Below are 19,490 nucleotides of genomic sequence, written 5' to 3' on the forward strand. Positions count from 1 at the left end.
CTGCCTAGCGGTTTTTGCAGCGCTTTCGGCAGAGCAAGTGTGTAACCAGCACTGACGTAACCGTTGGTTCAGTGAAGGTGGAGAGAAATCCTCAAGCCTGAGTGCTCTGCAGAGCACAGTGCTAAAGACATGGCGCGAAGGGCACCTTGCCAGGGAAATGTGCTGTCTCGCTTGTTTCGAGCGCAAAGTATTCTGTGCTGTCCTGTCTCTGGCAGAATTTGAAGAGCAGGAAAATGAAAAAGAATTGGTTGACTTGGGAAATAGCCTTCTCGTGACTGAGGAAAGCCACCTAGCGTTACTTCATTACTTTTCTGTGATTAAGTACTTTTCATTCATGTCAGTCTAGTTTGCTTTTCTGCCTCCTTGCGATGTAACTAGGAAAATAATCTGTTGCCTAAGAGGTGAACCATGCTTTGTGTACAGTAAAGTATTACAAATATGTTTATATTCTCACAAGCATAAACATATAAATAACATCAAGCATTTGAATAATTCCACTGCTGCTAGTTGAACTACCCAAGACTTAGTTATAAATATTTTTATCTGCCTAATTAAAACTTCCTTCCCCCCCAGACTGTCATGTGAAGTACGGGGAAAACAATAAATCACACCTCCTTTACATCTTCCAGCAAACACTCTAGCAAAAAGGTAAGGAAGGAAATCTTCCTTTGCCATAATCACATGGCCATGGTCAACGACTGGTTTCAGCATGGAGTTTAAGGAGAGCTCTGCACATATCCATGCTCTAAGAATTGTTTGGCAGTTGTTAAATAGTCTGAGTAAGTTCATCTGTAAAATATGCTTTAGGCAATCAATTTCTTTATGTAAAATACGCTTCCATGGGTATGACTAGAAAGTAGGACTATATTTTTTCATACTTGGCTGGTAAATGTGGCCATCTTGATTTCTGTTTGTATCCCTGTATAGAGGAGATAATTGTTAAAGACACAGTCACTTATATTTAGCACATCTGAAAGGAAGGGTACAAGTTCAGAAAAGGAAAGAATCATACAGTTAAATGGATGAGGGTTGAAGAAAATTACTTGTGTACTGTGGAATTCTTATGTGGCCTTGGTATAGCCAAGCCATTTAATCTCTGCTACCTTGAGTCCATCTGTTTAGAAGAGAAAAGAAAGAAGAAATAATAATAATAATAAAAGGTAAACAAAACCAACCAACCAAAAGCCTTAAAATCTTTTCTGCCCTTGTTTGGTCTTGCTTATGAAGACTATCTAGCAGTAAAAGAACTGATCATGCAGAATTATAAGAAAGTACAGCACCTAGACACTGCCTCTGGGCATGGTTAATAACGCAAATAATACCGACAAGAGGAGTTCAAATATGGGTTGACTGTGTGAAAAATGCTTGCTAATGAAGCATGCAGTAGCCTGGAGAATCCAACTCATGCAGAATAAAAGTTGTCAAGAAGGTGGTGCAATATTACCATGGTTCCTGTTTCTTTGGCTTTCCTAACAAGTATCAGATACACACGGAAGTTTTCATTACAATAAAGTTGCGTGAACTAAAAAGTAGTATCAGGTTGCTGCATCTGGCTTAGCTTTAGAAGTGGAAATATAGTAATGGGATAAACGAAAGGGCCACCCACTATAAAGTGTGGGTGACCTGTATAAGGAAAAAAAAAAAAAATCTTTAATGGATATTTATTCCAAAGGCTGTTACAAAGCAACTGCTCTCAGACTGATGTAGTGCCAAGCATAGAGGATTAAACTTTTTAATGACTTTTTGTTGATCAACATCCAAGACATCTAGGAACAAAGAAGACATTCCGTAACTCCACATAAAGAATATTATTTTCAGATAAGAAGAGAGTACTTGAAAACATAAGTTCAGAAGACACAGTAAAACATAGCAGGGAAGAGGATAAATACAAGTCTCAGCTGCAGAACACCTTATTTTGAGGGTGGAGAACAGATTTATAGTTCATTCAATGTTAAATACCAGAATCCTAGGCAATTGCATGCTGACAACGACTAGAATAGGACAATGTCCATTTTGGCTTGTTTCAGAATTATTCTGCAGGATTATTCCTGTTTCTTTGGACTTTTTTTTTTTTTGGTACCTTTATCAAGAAATGACTGTCCCCTGTTAGGTAGTGGACCTGAGTCTGGATTTTTTTTTTTTCCCCTTCTCTTTTTTCTCTCATGTCTATGACATTAGGTGTTTTTTCTATGAATTAGATATTTTTGGAAATCCTATTGTCTTCTCTCTTCTGTGTTATGGTGCCTAGCACTGAAGGAAGTCTTGCTTGAAAATGGAAAGGGGCCCATAAGATTGAGAAGTGGGTGTAGTTGGAGTACAACGTCTGGAATGAAAGATGGTCCCTCGGTGGCTATTGCAGACTGAAACTAAGAGGAGTCCCTACTCACTCAGGGGCTGCAGACATAGCAGACGTAGTTTGAAGCCACCCTGTTCTTGCCTCCTGGACTGCATGTGCTCAGCTTGCTCTTCTGAGAATTGGGGCCTGGGTTTGTTTGAATTAATAGTGAAGTCATTACACTATGTAAATATGTTGGTGTTCATCTGGTTTTACTCACAAGTTATTCTTGCCTTGCTGTGCTGTTATTTCTTGTTTGTGCAAAATTAACCAGGAGCATTTTAAAAGAAAAAGGAAAAAAGGGTAAATAGTGTTGAAACCTTGATTGCTACGTTATTTACCACAGGCTGAAGTTGGGTAGGCAGCTCCAACTTAATTGTATAATAAGAGTACAATGATTTTTTTTTTAATGATGCTTTTAGGGGTCCTTTCCTTTTCTGCTATCTTTGGCCTCCTTTGAGTAAAGTGTGATAATTTGTCTTAATAGCCTAGTATTATATTTTTTCCTTTTACTCTTCCTGAGGAGTCAGCTGAACAGCAATATGAGTCTAACCACTTCACAGAGGTTGCCTGTGCCCTCAGGGGGCTGCGACCAAGCCCTTTCCCAGGACAGCTGCTCTTTTGCAGGTAGTCCCACTGCGTGAGCACTGCTGGCTCCTCGTACGAGCGTAACTGCTCCTAGAACGAGTCAGGATGAGGAGCCGCGCTCTCGTATTGTAATTCTTCCTGTTGTTATGAAGGGGAAAGCCCCAAGCTGCATTATCAACTTGTCCTGTTTCTCAGTCTCACTCATGCAGACCAGATGTAAGAACTGAAGAAATATCACCCTTTCTTTTTATTTTTTTCTTTCTCTGTCCTTAAAACTCGTGAACTTCTGGGGCCACGTCTCTGAATTCTCTGTGGTGCATGAGACTGGAGAGTGGGAGCTGGTGCAGGTGCCCTGGCGTTGTTTGTTTGTTCTGATATTAAAGCTCAGCTGACTGATTTTTTTGTCTGATTTCAACTCTCTGTAGGTGCTTTAGAGTTCAAAGGACTCGGTCCCTCTCAGTTCCCCTCGCAATGGATCAGTCACAGCCACCACGTTGCAGAGGGGCTCATGTAGAGCAGGAAAAGAGGGAAGGTGTTTTGAATATCAGATGACCATGGTGGTTTCTGATGCATAGAGAAAGAACTGGGGACTGAAAGAGGCATATGAGCCAGGTCTTCTCACATAAATGACCATCAGGGAGACAAACAATAATGCTGACATGCAGTAACAATGTTAGATTGCAGTCAGCACTCTGCTGAGATGGAGACTGCGGTTCCTCCTTCTCAGACATACGGCATCTGGCTGTCTCTCCAGCTGAGACACAAATTCATGTTTTCAGGGCTGTCTTTTTAAACATGAGGGCCAGAGAAACTGCAGTTTGAAAACTAGCGTCTTAAATGCTTTGTATTCTGCAATGCAAAGCGTATTCTGCAAGGAATACCTAAGAGTCATTTCCAGGGTGAGGACTGCAGGCACTGCACAAATGTTTATAACCTGGAAGCATTCTCTCTCCTGGCGCTGTAGCAGACAAAGGGAGTTTTTGCACTGACTTCAGTAAGACAGGGTTTCCCCCTTGCTTTTTCTAGATTTTGTGAATGTTTAAAAGCAAAGGAAGATTACTTCCTTAGTAGCTATACTACAGAAGGTAAAGCTGTCACCTCATTTTTCTTGCTGTGAATATGTGCTTGTAGAGGTGGTTCCCAATAAAAGCTCCACCTTGAAAGTGCGTCATGATTTGGGGATCTTCAGACCCAGGTGTTAGAACAGTAACTTACTGCCAGTTCCCCACAGTGTTATTCTACTCCCAACCACAATATCTGAGTATCTACCTGTGGTTTAATGCTTGGTGTTTTGTAAGCTATAGGATCTTCTAGCTGTTTCTATCTTGGTAGTACTAATTCTTAGATTAATAAAAATCTCCATACTTCTAGAGTTAATAGATCCAGAGGGAAAACTTTTTGGCAACCCACTGTTCATCCATTGCAGTAAACATGATCAAAAAGCCAGAACAATCTTACTCTGGAACAGATGATAAATAGCCAATTAGAGACAAAACTAAAAAGCTAAACCATCAGAAAAGGGGTGGGGAAAAGGCAGAGATAAAAGGACAAGAACAGTCTGCTGAAAAGGCTGAACATAGAACAAAGTGCATGTTAACAAACCTTTATTCTTCGAGCAGTCTTTGGTGATGCATTTGAAAATGACAAAATCAAGACCTAGAGGCTTCCTGTCACATTGATTTAGTACTACATTGTTTTGATGCCCTCTGTTGTAATGCTGCTGCTGGTAGTTCACCAGACAATATGAATCATACACATTGACACAAAGTCCATAAAATTTGGGGTCAAACTGACTGTTCCCCAAACTTTTGAACCTTCTTCAATCATGTCTTCCATAAGGTACCAGTTCTGTGGAGCAGTAAGCCTCCTTCAAAATAAAGCAGCATAGGAGGCTCATGGTCTCCAAATGTTGGGAAGGAAGCACTGCTATCTAATCCCATGGTCATGATAAGAGGTAGGGAGGTAAAACTTGAGCACCTGTGTACGCACAGTGTGCGTAGGGCAAGAAACATGGTATGCTTCCTTTGAAATGGCATGATTCAGCAGATCATGGATCCATAGATATGGATCTAAGGTTAATAATTTGCGTTAAAGGTGTGATAGAATAGGAAGACCCATAGCTGTGCTGCCTTGGGAACTACAATGTATATGCTGTGTCCTGATGATAATTTTATGCTGTTCTGTGGTATAAACAACATACATCTGTGCGTATTTTGGGCATAGTGTACTGCCCTTTAAGTCATTTGGAAATATAACTCATTCCAGGTTTTACCTAGATGAGGAATTGAAGGTGAATCAAGTTGACTAAACTTGTAAGGTGGATGACTTTCAGAGCCTTAAACCTTTGAGTTTATACTTTCATAATGCATGTAAAATGCACTAAATTGAGGCATTCAGATAATAGTATCTACCCAGGAATTTAATTGATCCTCTTGCAGTCTTTCAGATTACTTTCTGTGTATGTCCTCCTGAAGCCAAGGCCAGCTTTAAACACACACTACCTCCTCCCAGTAGGACACGAAATGTAGGTAGTTCTGTAAGAAAAGTGTTGAATTGTAAGCTATTTTATAAGATGTTCTTCTGTAGACTTAAAATGTTCATTGAATTCCACCACGCGGGCCAGGAGATCACGTAGGGTCACGGTATGAGTAAGATTTCATATGGGAAAAGTCTTTGGAGGTTTTCTGTCTGCACTGGAGGAGGCACCGCTCATGCTGGCTAGCTCTGTGCGCAACAGGACAACACAGCTCCTGTGTTTATTTTAAGGTGTTTGACTCTGTCTCCACCAGGTGCAGCTACAGGCTCCCCCTAAGCACAGCTCCCTGCACAACTGCCTACCACTTGCATAACGGGAAGTTGCTTTCCATGACATTTTTGTTGAGACGAGGAAAGCCTGAGTCAGGACCCATGTGAGTCCTGCAGCCTTGTCGGTGCATAGGGACCTCAGTGAGGTTTGTTTCTTGGTTGTTAAGATCTGAGTTTTCTTTGGCTCTAGCAATTCATGAGAGCTGGACTACTGCACGTTTTAGAAACGTTCTTTCCCTGATGGTCTAGCAGTGGATTGAGTATTACTTTGAAACATGAATATTTATTGTCTTAATAATGCAGGCTTCTGGGGCCATTAGCCACACAGTTTGAAGGAATGATCTTTGGAGGATGCAGTATACATATCTACAATGTAGCACTCTGTGAAGAGTTGAAGAGTTAAAAATAAGTTATTGAAGTTGAAGAGTTAAAAATAAGTTATTGCTAGAAGAAAGTGCCTGTGCTTAATCTAGAGGCAGAAGATGGTGCTTTTCTCTCTGGATTTGGCAGAGAAGTGGGTCAGAGATGTATTATTTTAACAAGAAGGAGGCTCAGTGAGAAAAATTGAATCGTTAAACTTGTCGTGGCAACTGAACAGAGTAAATCTGTTTCATTGCAACTACTGTGAGTTTTCCTTTCAAGAATGGTTTATGCCATAGCAGTCACTGAGAGTTGAGAGTTTCTGGTGAGATCAGTCTGAGACAGGATCCATGTCTGGAGCTGTCTGAGAGCACAGCGTGATTTCCTCTGTGGGATAAATTAACCATGGCTTTCTGCTTGTGCACAGTGAGGTCCCTCGCTATCATCTATGCTTGTGTTGAGCTAAGAATAGAAAAAAGCAGCATCAGCAGTGCTGTGGGAAAACTGCATTGCTCCAGATGGCTGCTGATAAACTCTTTTCTCATTTGGGATTAAAAACAAAATAGTAGTAAATGACAGTCATTTCCCATCTACATCTTAATGTACGTGTTTGCTTAGCAGCTAGGAGAAAGCTAGGCTGAAGTTTGTCAGTTAGACATGGACTTGTCTGAATACACTTAAGAAGCTATCAGAAAGTAGTTTAATTGCCTTGCAGGGAAAAAAACAACCCACAAAGAGCTGAGAGTTTGGTTGGTTGGTTTGTTCAAAAGCTTTGACTTCCCCCCTCCATTCTGCTTTATCACATTTATGTGGTTCTGAATGAAGAGCTCTTTTTTCCATTGTTACAAAGGTTTGTGTCCTGTGAGATTGTGTTATGTCTTCTCCTTGGCTTTCATAGACAGGATCTTTATTCTGTCTCCAAAGAGGTGAGTGGGACAAATGATGTATTCACCTAGCTCTACAGGCCACATGTTGTGTGCAACTGTCCCACCAATGTTGATGTGCTAAAAGCCAAAACAAATTTGAGATCCCAACTCAGAATCAGGCTCAACCAAGGAGCCAAACAATGACTTGCATTCTTTGTAATTAGTCTTGACAGCAGGCTATTTGGTTAAAGCATATGTTTGCATTTCCTAATTTATTGGCATGCCTTTACTTTGGATTAACTAATTCTCCAGAGAGAGAGAAAAGCAAAAGCAGACCTGGCACCCCTGTGGCTATTTCATATGTTTGCTCTATGGGGACCAAGTCCTTGCTCAGAAGGATAGTTCTGTCCTGTCCAAAGCAGGATGGGAAGGAGAGGCTCTCACCATGATTGAGCCAGTTGGTTGCTTCATCGTGCCTGATGGCTGTGGAATATTAAGCAATACGCACAGTCCCGAGACTAAAGGGCAAAGAAGCTCTATTGTTCGTCTCTTGCGTGGAGGGTGGAAACTCTGTCCTCTTGCCTATAGTTCAGGCCAGTTTTGATTAGTTAGCACACTGGCTGTAGAGAGGTCAGCTTCCACCTCCTTTACAGTCATTATTTTAAAATTTATAAAAGTATAATTAACTGAAATAGAGAAAATAACCTTTTTTCCTTAAATAACAACTGAGTAATACACTGAGTTGCAGTACCAATTCATTTGTGGTAAGCTGTCTCAAAGGCATGGTGTGAATATGAAAGCCTATATAGGTGTGATATAAAAGGGAAGTCTTTTGACAGCAGAAAAAGACATTTCTGGTAGATGTGATAGCATAATCTAGTGGCACAGGTCTTTGCATATAGTATTAATAACTAGGGATTCTGTATGTACAAGACTGTGAGTAGTGGCCTAAATTTGATTTCTAACACACTGATACCTAGGAAGCAAGACCGTTCTGGGGATGATGTATGTGTCCATTTTCTTGAGCCACTTGTCTCTCCTTTGCAATGGCTGCTGCCTCTTTGCCAAGTGAGAGTGAGTGATGAAGGATTGACCTGGTAGCTCTACAGCGCTCTTACTTTCCATAGGCACAACTGGCTGTGGCTTTTCTCCTGTTCTTCAGCTCAGTCCCCAGTACCACCATGGGATGACTGTATGAGACAGAAGCTGACTGAGTGTCCAGTATAGTAACTGCAGTGATATTGCCATTTATGTGGTATGTGAGACTTTAGTTCTCTTCTTGAGTGCTGCTCAGCATCCACAGTAAGAGAGTCATGAATAACCTCCATGCTGTTTCTTCTGCTGGGAGTGGTAGCAGCCATGATCTCCTGCCAGGACCGACTCCGCACTTGGACTTTATGATGTGTTTAAAAAAAAAAAAAAGTTAACTGCTTCTGAGGGAGTCACTACTGATATCTGTTCCACCAAATCACTTATTTAGGGACAGCTCCTCTCAGCGTTGAAGGTGGGTCTGAAGCCAGCAGTGTCTAGGACTGCTTGTGCTGGATAAGTGATGACACAGCCTAGGTAAAAATGCCACTGGCTCTTCCTGCCTTTCTCTGACATAGTTAGCTAGTACAGCGTGGAGTAGCTTCAGCATAAAAACAAATGAGACATCATAATACGAGCAAATGAGAGCCTGGTGACTAAGACACTGGCCGGGAATATTGTCTTCAAATATTTGCTGGAGGCCGTGCTGAAATTCAAGCCCTTATCTCCCAAAGCTCAAAAAAGGGTGTCTGCTATCAGTCTACTCACTCACCCTTCAGCACATTACAGCATCTGTCTTACTCTCCCCTGGAGTGCTTCTCCATTACGATTTATAGTGCAAGAGAGAGAGAGACTTGGACTGACTGACTCCATAGCACAACAGTCCCACCACTTAGTATTGCTCCAGCTTGCGGTGAAACTCTGTGGTTCAGGATGACCATATAAAATATGCGGGATAGTAAATGACTCCAGCAAAAATATCAAGAAAACCTCATTGCATCAAGAAAAGTTGCTAAGTTAGATCTCCTCTGCCAAAAGGGGAAGACAAAGGTACAAATAAACCTCACTCCTGCACGCTCCTCAAATCAAGGGAGTGGCATTAGCCACTTAGTCACAAAAGCTGATAGTCAGTCCTTTCCTCAGCCTCACCGTGAGGTTAATACAGAAGGAAGAGCCTCAGTAGTACTCGTGGAAGGACTTGTTCAACTATAAAAAAGCCCCAACTTTTCTTCTCTACCATCTGCATCGTTTTCCTTGAGTGTTTCTATCATGCACACTTGGCATTTTGAATATAAATTCAGGTACGGCAGGAATGGAGATTCATATTCTCTCTCTCAAAAAGAAAAGTTTAACACCTATGTGTTGCTGTGCCCTGGCTGGCAAAGGTTAGTCTTGGTGGACTCACGCAGGGGACATCCTGGCCCAGCATGAGCAGCGCCCGTTTAAATATCTAGCCTGAATCCTCCAACATCGCAAAAAATCCAGTGCATCTTTGCTGTACGTTTTTGGACTCGCATTCAACAGTATCTTTTATACAAGGATACAAAAGTAATTGGAAGGACTGAGGAGAAAACATCTCAGCAACAATGCTTTTAATCAGACAACACATTCTGAAAATGCAACTCATTATCACAGGCAAATCTAGTTTATGTCATGCTACGGGTGACTTGATCGCCTGTAATCTGAGCTAAAAAAATTAAAGATGATTGTTTAAATGCAGCTTCAGGGAGTGCTACATATTTTATCTCGGTTTCATCTGGTTTCCCATAATATCAAAGCTGTGTTTAGTGGATAGAGATTTACGACCAGAAAATGATATGTATAGCTAAAGAATGTGAAGGGATGATGTGCCTTGTAGAATTAGTTATCATTGCTGTGGAAGTAGAGCTGGTTTACAGCTTGCTTTTTCCCTCTCCATCTGGGACTGATTTGTGTCTTTGTGTTGTATATAGGAAATGTTCTCTGCAATTCTCTAAACGTGAAGTCTGTGTGTCAGGCACTGTGGTGTAGGAGATTTTGAAAACCTTGACTCCTGCATAGACAATTGTTAGCATGTACATTTTTACAAGTGTGTTTTCTTTATCCTGTGTTTTTAAAAATATATACATATTTATACGTAGCTTGGCTCAGCTACTGCCAACAATGGGATGATTATGAACGCATTTTCCCCCGTTAGTCGAGGCTATGTAGACACTATATTATTTTGTTTTATTTTTGTGTTTTAACACTGAATGCTGCGCAGTGATAGAAATTACTTTGCTGGGAGCAGGAGGTATTCTAATGAATGTCTAGTGACTAGGAGACAGATACAAGGCTATGTAGGCATTTTGTTTCAAGCTCTCTGTGATTGATGGCTAGGATATCAAATGGATGGTGGGTTTGGAAGAAAGATCCAGGCAATTGATGGCATCAGGCGTTTACAAGAGGGTTTTTCATATAGCTGGCTGGCAGCTGGTCTTTTGGGGTTTTGAATGGACTTGCCAGTTGTTGTCTGAGCTACATGTAGCACAAAACTATTTTTTGATGTGCTGCAGTCATTCGCCTAGGTAGGTGAATATTTTGGCTTATTTTTTTCATTTCGAAAGTGTCATCTTTATTTAGGATGGGGCTCTAGAGTAGGACTAAAGGCTGAGTTATGTCACTTTCCTTGGTAATTTTTAATGCCAAAATTGCCTTTTGTTACTTTTACCATTCTTAAAGACAGAGCTGAGAGTTGGCAATTAGATGCATATCTTAAAATATCTTTTACACGTCACAGCCTAAAAGCCAGAAGTAAAACAGACACTAGATATGGTATGTGAGAGCCTTCATTAGCACCACTGAGGATCAGGGAACTCTTTTTTTTTTAGAAGCCATTTGAGGAACCAAAAGAAAACTGCAAGTAGGCTTCTTGCTGACAAGTTGCAGGTGTATACCACATGCCCATATTGGAAAAAAGATGCGGTTATGAAGGTCTTGATGACAGACAAGGGTCTAAAATGCCTTCATCTCCAGGTTTTAGCTAGTTCATCTGTTTTTTATTTGCATTGCCCCCAGCTAGCAGTGTTAGTGTTTTCCAAACTCAGTGTAACCATGCACAAGTCTATATAAAATTGCTTTTCCACATTGTAAGATCCTTAGTTTAGTAAGGTCTCATTTAGGTCAGGGAAGCCTTACTTTTATGGTAACTATATCATAAATTCTAAGTTAGTGTTAATGATTTCTTGCTGGAAAAATGAGGGAAAGGAGTGATGAGATTGAAGGAAGAGCACTTCAGTTCTGCTTCGCTAGAATAGGAAGAATCCATTTGTGCCTTAAGAGTACCAAACAGGTGAATGCTTGCATTTGTCTCTTATTGCCACTCCTAGCTAAAAGATCTGGCCTTCTTTGATGTTCATCCTCGAGAGGATGAACACAAGAGGAAATGTTTATTCTTAAGGGAGAAAGACTTACACATATGTCAGGTTACTCCAAACAGCTGCACTCTGGAATCATTCTTCAAAGACACATATTCAGAGGGCAGAAGTAACGGGGCAGCAGCACTTGGGAAATATCCACCCAGCACTTGTGGTACTGTAAAGTAAATTTTGACAAAGAAAGCAACTAATGAAATCACATGGGAAATGGTGTGGTTCCCCCTCCCACTAATGGCACTACAGAAACTTGCTTAGTTTTATAGACCTCTTGTTTCTTCTGCGATTCTCAGCAGAATGGCACAAAGACAGAGAAACGAGAAGTTCTCCATCTAAAAGAAAATTTCCAGAGCAAATTCTCAACAGCCTCCAAGATTTTCTTTTCTGAGAACAATATAATCAAGCCTTGATTTAAAATGTTATTAGAAAAGTAATCAGCCTACATTGAAAATTAGTCAGCTAAGCTCCTTGTTTGTGGTGAACAATTAATTGCAAGAGTCATTTTGAAAACAGTAAAAGCAATAGTTTGATTTATTTAAAATGTTGGAGAAAATTAGTTGAGGAAGTAATTTTCCAGAAAGTGCCCAAAATTTATTCTCATCTTTGTATCTAAACAAATTCCTCAAGTATAATTTTGAGGAATGAAAAAAAATCTATGATTAATTTAATAGGCAGTAAAATTAGATGCAGACAGAGAGCGTAGTTGTAGCTGTGTGGGAGTCAGCAGAGAGGATCCTGAAATGTGGGAGCGTGTGTTGTTTTGTCTCCTTAAAGCATGATGTCTTTTCCTCTTGTAGGAATAAACTTTTCTTTCTCTCTCTTTATGGGAGAATACAGTGCTTTCACACCCTTTTTTTAAAAAGTGCTGTAAGATCATGCTGGTTTTGATGAATATAGGAGAATTGTATACGTGTGTCTCTGCTTGCAGGGAACTATATGTGCAAGACAGTTTGTGCTCTATAATATATTCCATGCTGCGTACCATAGGGTGGTGTTTAGTAGGTGGCAAGTTTAAGGAGTATACTAAGCCCGTAAGTGAAGTAAAGGTTATCAAAGTGAAATGCTGACCAGTGATGTTTGTTCACTTCCAAGGAGTCCAACTGGCATGGGCCAGTGGGGAGTGGCGCAATTGCAAAGGAGCTTGTACCAATGTGGTGCAGATGTTCACCGTGAGGACAGTGAACTTACCTGTCAGTGTGTTTGACAGCTATCAAAGGAAAATGCCTCCTTGGAGCTTAAATTAAAATGGTACCTATTGCAGGGTGCGTTTCAGGATTTTTACTGACAGAGAGGAGCTTATGGCTCTGTTTATTCTTCACTGTGGAGTTTAAAGCTCTTGTCTATGAATCAGAGGCCTGAACCCACAAAAATGAGTTCTCTTGTGCCAACATATGTTTGAGGCAAGAAAAGATGAAACCACCGGGGAGCTGGTTGTATCTCTCTGATTCTTTAAGCAGATACATCTTCACCAGCAGCTATATGGCTGCAGTGAAGCATCCCTCCCTGCATCTCATGGCCCCAGTGAATGGTATCTCAACTGTTGGTTTCTTTGGGGGGGTTTGGTGATTTTTTTTTTTTTTTTTTTTTTTTAAATGGGCTGCATACATGCCTTGTACAAAGCAGTGCTTCACTGTAAACCTTTCTTTTACCCACTAGGCCTATCCTTGTACCAATGATAAGGAATGCGAAGTTGGGCGATACTGTCACAGTCCTCATCAAGCAACGTCTGCGTGCATGATGTGCCGGAGGAAGAAGAAGCGTTGCCACAGAGACGGCATGTGCTGCCCTGGGAACCGCTGCAACAATGGTACGTCAGTCAACTCTCGGTTTTCCTCCGTAATATCAGCATTTTGACAGCATCTATTTCTCTGAGTGTTCCCAGCAACATTATTTTTTTCCTGGGTGACTGTGCTTCTTTTTCTAAACCAAGAAAACTTCATTTTCTATTTTATTCCACTCCATTTTCTTTTATAGTATTTCTATGTTCAAGGCTTGTGTACTACCAGACTTTTTCCCATTTTGGGGTGGGGAAACCCAAAAATGCTGCTGCTGCTGACGGAAATCACAGCACTACATTCAATGTGGTTTGATTCACTGGAAGACTGCACATGAAACCATATTTTTAAGGAAGCAAAAGAGACTTAATGAATCCTTGATCTGCTCTCCCTGGGGGGGGTTATAACCATAGTGTTTGCGTTCCCATACTCTCCTCCGGAGACTGGAGAGAGATGTCTATGAGGCAGTCTCCAGGTGCTCAGCCCATAAAGCCAGAGTGACAGCGAGACTGTCTGACAGTGAGTGAAGCAGAGCTGTGGTGAAGTTAGGTGGCAGGGATCAGGGAGAGAGGTGCTATTAGAGCTGAGTGTCACTGAGGCCAAGCCCCAGCACTTTCATGGTCCTGGTCCTGATCCTGGTCTGCGTATGTCTCTCGGCTGCTTTTCCTCTTGTTCACATCTTTGACCGACTGTCTTTACCTCGCAGGCATTTGCATACCAGTGACTGAAAGCATCCTTACACCTCACATCCCTGCTCTAGAAGGGCCACGCAACCGGAAGAACGGTCATTATGCTAGCAAGGATTTGGGATGGCAAAACCTAGGGAGGTCGCGCTCCAAGCTGTCACACATAAAAGGTAAGATCACATTTGCCCTACACTGCTTTGTTCCTTCATGTTATGAATAATGTTATTGCTGTTAAGATACAGCAATGCAAAACAGAAATAGGCAGTAATTCCACCGGGAGTGAACGTCTATCGTGAGAATTCACAGCGTGACTCAAAAAGTGATATAACGTCAACCAACAGTTCCTGAGATTGAAATAGCATCTGCTTTCTTCTCTGTATTAGAGGTGGACTGACAATCCATTTTTCAGTTGTGCAAGATTGCACACATCCTCCTCTTGTAGCAGTCATTTAATTAAGCACTTGTAATCCTGCTTACAATCCTGTAGCTGAATTTCTCCTTACTAAGTCTTATGGCAGGTCTCATTAATTACCTCCTTGAACCTTCCTAATTCATATCTTCCCTTCTGCTTACATCCTTCAAATAGACACAGATGGAAATATCATCTCTCCTTTTTCTGAGCATCATTTGCATCAGTCTGCACTGAATCTGTACTTTCACATTTTCCCATGAAGTAAAATAGTTTGGTTGCTCTTTTTAGGACATGAAGGTGATCCCTGCCTACGGTCATCAGACTGTATTGAGGGACACTGCTGTGCTCGCCATTTTTGGACCAAGATTTGCAAGCCTGTGTTGCATCAGGGGGAGGTGTGCACCAAACAGCGCAAGAAAGGGTCCCATGGACTGGAGATTTTCCAACGATGTGACTGTGCCAAGGGGCTGTCTTGCAAAGTATGGAAAGATGCAACCTCCTCTTCTAAATCAAGACTTCACGTGTGCCAGAAAATCTGAATGAGGATTGGGAAGATAGTGTTAAGTGACTGTGGCTTTATGTATTCAATACATTACAGCATGGTGGGAAATGAGGACTGCAAATGAAAGCAGAATGGCTAAAGTAACCGTTAGGGTAGGAGTAGAAGTCACACCAAATGCATTTCTTTTTGAGCTGGTGGTAAACCCAAGTGCAGCCGGAGTTCTCCTGCTGTGCAACTCTTCTGTAAATAACCTACAGTTTGTGGGAAATGCTAGTATGCAAACAAGTACGGTGGAAATTAATGTCACTTTCCTTGCTGTGTTGTCCTGTGATGTTTCAGGGGTTCAGTGTTAGGGTACAGTGGGTTTCCAGCGTGGTAACGACTGCTAAATAGATTGTATGCATTGTACTCTTATAGGAGGCGGTGCAGGCCAGGAAGACTCATCTGTCAACACATTATTGGTCACATTGCAGGTGTGAGAAATGGAAATAAAGTTACTGTGAATGTCCACACGTCCTTGTCATTCAGGGCTGACACTTCAGCAAAGAACGCACTCCTGCAGGGCAAGAGTGCTATGTTTTGCAGGCCCTTATGAAAGAGGTGAAAACTTGCCATCTCACAATTTCAAGAGAGCAGCAGTTTCTCTAAGAGGAAGCATTTAAACAGGGGTTTGTTTCCTATACATAGGTAAATTGAAATGCTTTTTGTAGTTCAATGTCATAGTGTGGCTCTTAATCGCTTGTATTTGCCTCAGTTTACTGCTAGTATACATTGGGTTGAACAGATGAAGCAAATATGTGCATGCTGAATCCAGAATTATATACAGGCAGTTGCTCATTAGTCCTAAATATATTTTCTTTGCCTAAGCGTACTTGCATTATAGATATTTCCAAAAGAAATAGCGGAGTGTTGAAGTGCCTAACATGCAGGGTTATAAAGTTGTGTCACTGTTGCTGTTATAACAGATGATGTAGACATTTGTTAAGGTGTTTAGAGCATACTGCTACAAACTCAAATTTTTACATTTTATTAGTAGCAACGGGCTACTGATGGCACTCTGCAGAAGTATAACGCATTTGTTTCTTAGAGGCAGCAAAGGAAAAGGAGTTGGCTCTTGTGAGCACCTCCTCTCCTGCAGAAAAGGATGTAAGAAGATGGTACGTCCGCAAATGACTTGTTAAACATCACGCGATGTGACAGCATACCAGCCTCCAGCACGTATTCAGCCTGAACTTGATGTCCTCTAGTCTGGACTGTTCTGCCAGGAATGATGGGAGTAGTACATGGACTGCGGAAACAACTGACAACTCTACATTGTTTGTGTACCGGTTAAAAAAGGGACAGTCTCTATCCCTTGACTTGTCTTCCCAGGTCTTTTCAAACTTTTTTCATTTTACTTATTTGCAAGTATTCCTTTGTATAGACATTGGTAAAAAGACTGCTATTTCTGTAATGAAGTCTGATTCTATAATTGACCTACTGCTAAGTTGTAATTACCCATTTTCATGTTTTGTAATTCAAGGGACTTTTCTGTTTAATCAGTTCTGAACAATGCTGGTACACCCGTATGTAGTTTAACTTTGAAGACCATGTCACCCATACCCAAGACACCTTTTTCCACTGACATGTCTCCACCAGTGGTTGTTCTAAAGCTCTATGTTAGCTACACCACCTGACTCAGACTTCCTAATTAGAAGACAGACCTCAGCTACGTTGCCTTTGTCTTTCATAAGAGACTAAATAAGAAGATTATTTCACATGCCTCTTTCCCTACTGGAGTTAGTTAGTTTTTATTGACCTAGAGGGACTGCTCAGAGACAGGGTCTTCTGTTTTTTAATAGTCTCAGTCAGAGTTTTATCTTGCAGTCCTATCCTTGCAACTCTGCTTATTTCAGAGTTTTTCCAGTGTAACTGAAACAGGAATAAGGCTCAGAAATAGCATAATTTCAAGATATTAAAAAAGTACAGGAACCAATTTTGCAAGTGTTATTTACACTGACACAGCACATACTCAGCAGAGGAATTCTGTTGCTCTCATTGTGACTGCATATTAAAGAAAATGATACCCAGTGTGAGCAGGGGGGTTGCAGAAATGGGCTCTCAGCAATTTTTAGCTCTTCTTACCATTGGCCTACCCCCCGCCCCTTTGTCCTCTTGCAAAACATAGTTATTTGGGATAATTTATTTACAGGAAATGTTTAATGAGATGTATTTTCTTATAGAGATATTTCTTACACAAAGCTTTGTAGCAGAATATATTTGCAGCCTGTTGACTTTAATGTAGAAAAATGTATAATAAGATTAAATATATTAAATGTCCTTTCCCATACCTCCCCAAATATTTTACCCATATTCTTTTCCTTACCTGCTGCTTAAGAAGAGTAGTTCTTTCTGGAAAGATACGCAAATCTATTGAAAAAAAATACATATATTTTAGCTGTACATGAAAAAGCATCTGATTGTACTTGTGTCTCAAAGGACTATGTAGGCTGAGTTTTGGTAAAACACATGAAGATCATCTTAAAATCCCCACGTGTCATTTCTGCAAAACTGGTTTAAGTGGCAACTATCTATACACTTCTTTGGGGACAGTTTACACCTAAACATTCAAGAATAAATGTTTTGAAAATAATGCACCTGGATGCATAATGTTCAATCGGCCAGGGTAAATAAATAGGAAAGGTGCCCAGACACGTGCCCTGGATAGCGACAAATACCAGAGAGGCTCACGGTGGGTAAAGCTGGTGTTCAAATTACACAGCATTTTGCTATAGGTTACAGCATACAAATGCATTGTTGCAAGATCTATAACTAGCAATTCTGAAAGGGCAGATAACAGCATTCAGCTCTAATAACATGAAACAATCCATATGACACAACTGAAAATGTTGCTACTAAAACCAACCAAGTTCTGATCCCAGGAAAACCCCTGCAGAGCTCAATAAATATTGCAAAATAATGGCTGTGGTTATTGAGCAATGGGTCTCAATATCCTTGTTACTTGTTTCTGGTAACTCTTTGCTCAAACAGATGTACAGTTGGAGGATTGAATCGTCTCCAAGTCGCACTAGTGTTTGTACAAAATGAAAAGCTTTTGCTACTGTTATTTGCAATATTTGATGGGTAGGTCTTTGAAAATTCTGACACTTACTTTTAACAGCAACATAAAGTTGTGAGCATCCTTGGAGCCCAATGACTTCAGCAGAGCTTGAGACTGCCAAAGCCTTCAGAGATTTAATCTGGGAACAAAAACAATAGGCTCAGGCGGTTCATTGCACACCACAAATACTGAGCGACGTAGCTGAACTGAATAGCATGCAAGCAGTTTCGCAAGACTGAAGTTTGATTGTTTAGAAGCCGTTCAGTTAATATTTGGGGGAAATATACATCAGTTTGAGAATAAAAGAGCAGCTAAATTTGGGGATAATTGCTCTCACTCACTGTGTCACTCATCAAGGGAATTAAGAGTGACTTTGGCCCAGTAACATTTCAGAAATCTGCTGTCATGCCACAAGTACTGAAGAGATGGTTATTGCTGAACAATTCAAATATTCTTCCTATTAGCCTAGAATAGCCTCAGCAATGCAACATCTCTTTGAAAATACTTATTAACTTTCCTAAAATTAATGGATTTCTACTCTCTAAAAGCATATATTTGATTTACAGTATACATGTGGGTGTCTATTACTGTACTAGTTGCTTTGGCTTATGTTGTTTGTGACCTATAGTATTTATGATTTTAAATGGTTTTTAATGAAAGCAATTAAAGTAGATTTATGCACTTACTTGTAAAACAACACTTTCAACAGCATACATCCAGCACCTGACACACAAAACACAATTCACTGGAATTCAAGCCATCATCTTCTGCATATTCTGACTTTCCTGCTCAGTGTCTCCACAACAGCAAAAAACCCCACCGTGAAGTGTCTCGGGCAGTGGCTGAGAAGAGGGATTCCTATACTGTTCCTTGTCACCAACCCACCAGTCCTCTCTGCTTTTGCTTCAGAGCCCTGCATCATCACCCCCAAAAGCAAAAGGTAAACGCTACCAGAAATCAGTATTTTTCATCCCTTCCAGTTTCCTTTCCTTCTAGGAAAGCCATTTAAAAAAAGATATCCTGAAGGCCAAAGCCAGCAGTAACACATATAGCAGATACTCTAAGCCAAGGCTTTTAGGATTCTCAAGATCTACCCTCTTAACTTTCAAAACCTTCATTGCTAAGAGAATTATGTAGCCAATAAATATTTACAAAAAATAAAGAAATCTAGCTCTTTGGATTGTCAGTTGAGTGTTCTGACACACTGTCCACAGTGGCGGGAACACACACTCGCACACCAACCCCTGCCCCCCGCCTCCAACAGCCTCACCTGTAGTCCCTGACAAAGGGAATGCAGGGTTTTTTTTTGCGCTAGGCACAGTTTCGCTCTGCACAAAGACATCATTAATTTTGTTTTTAAATCACAATAATAAAGTTATGTTTTCTTACCTAGCTCACCAGTCTGATGTATGGCATCTTTCTGATGCTGCATTAGACAGGAGTGAAGGAACAGAGTCTAGAGGTCTGCGCTGCCTCATTTAAATCAACGTTTCACTGAGATGAACAGAACCTTTCTGCTCAAATGCCTTACTATCTAATACAGTTTTTCACATGCCCACCACTACCAAAGAGTGCTTACAGTTCAACACAGACCCTACACCCGTACTTACCTTATGTCTTGCTTTCAACTTTATAGGACT

General features: G+C 40.8%; 1 protein-coding gene across 1 annotated transcript in view; it reads left to right on the top strand.

The window, feature by feature from the left end:
• DKK2 (dickkopf WNT signaling pathway inhibitor 2) overlaps window positions 1–14,787 on the top strand; it is a gene marked incomplete at both ends in the record, with an annotated part of 40,609 nt that extends 25,822 nt beyond the window's left edge. The window contains 3 exons of the mRNA XM_082316514.1: window positions 13,032–13,182; window positions 13,857–14,006; window positions 14,537–14,787. Coding sequence (XP_082172640.1) covers window positions 13,032–13,182; window positions 13,857–14,006; window positions 14,537–14,787 — 552 coding nt within the window. The remainder of the gene's footprint in view (window positions 1–13,031; window positions 13,183–13,856; window positions 14,007–14,536) is intronic.
• Between the last annotated feature and the right edge of the window lie 4,703 nt (window positions 14,788–19,490).

This window comes from Platalea leucorodia, assembly GCF_965183815.1.
Source record: "Platalea leucorodia genome assembly, chromosome: 6".
Lineage (NCBI taxonomy): Eukaryota > Metazoa > Chordata > Aves > Pelecaniformes > Threskiornithidae > Platalea > Platalea leucorodia.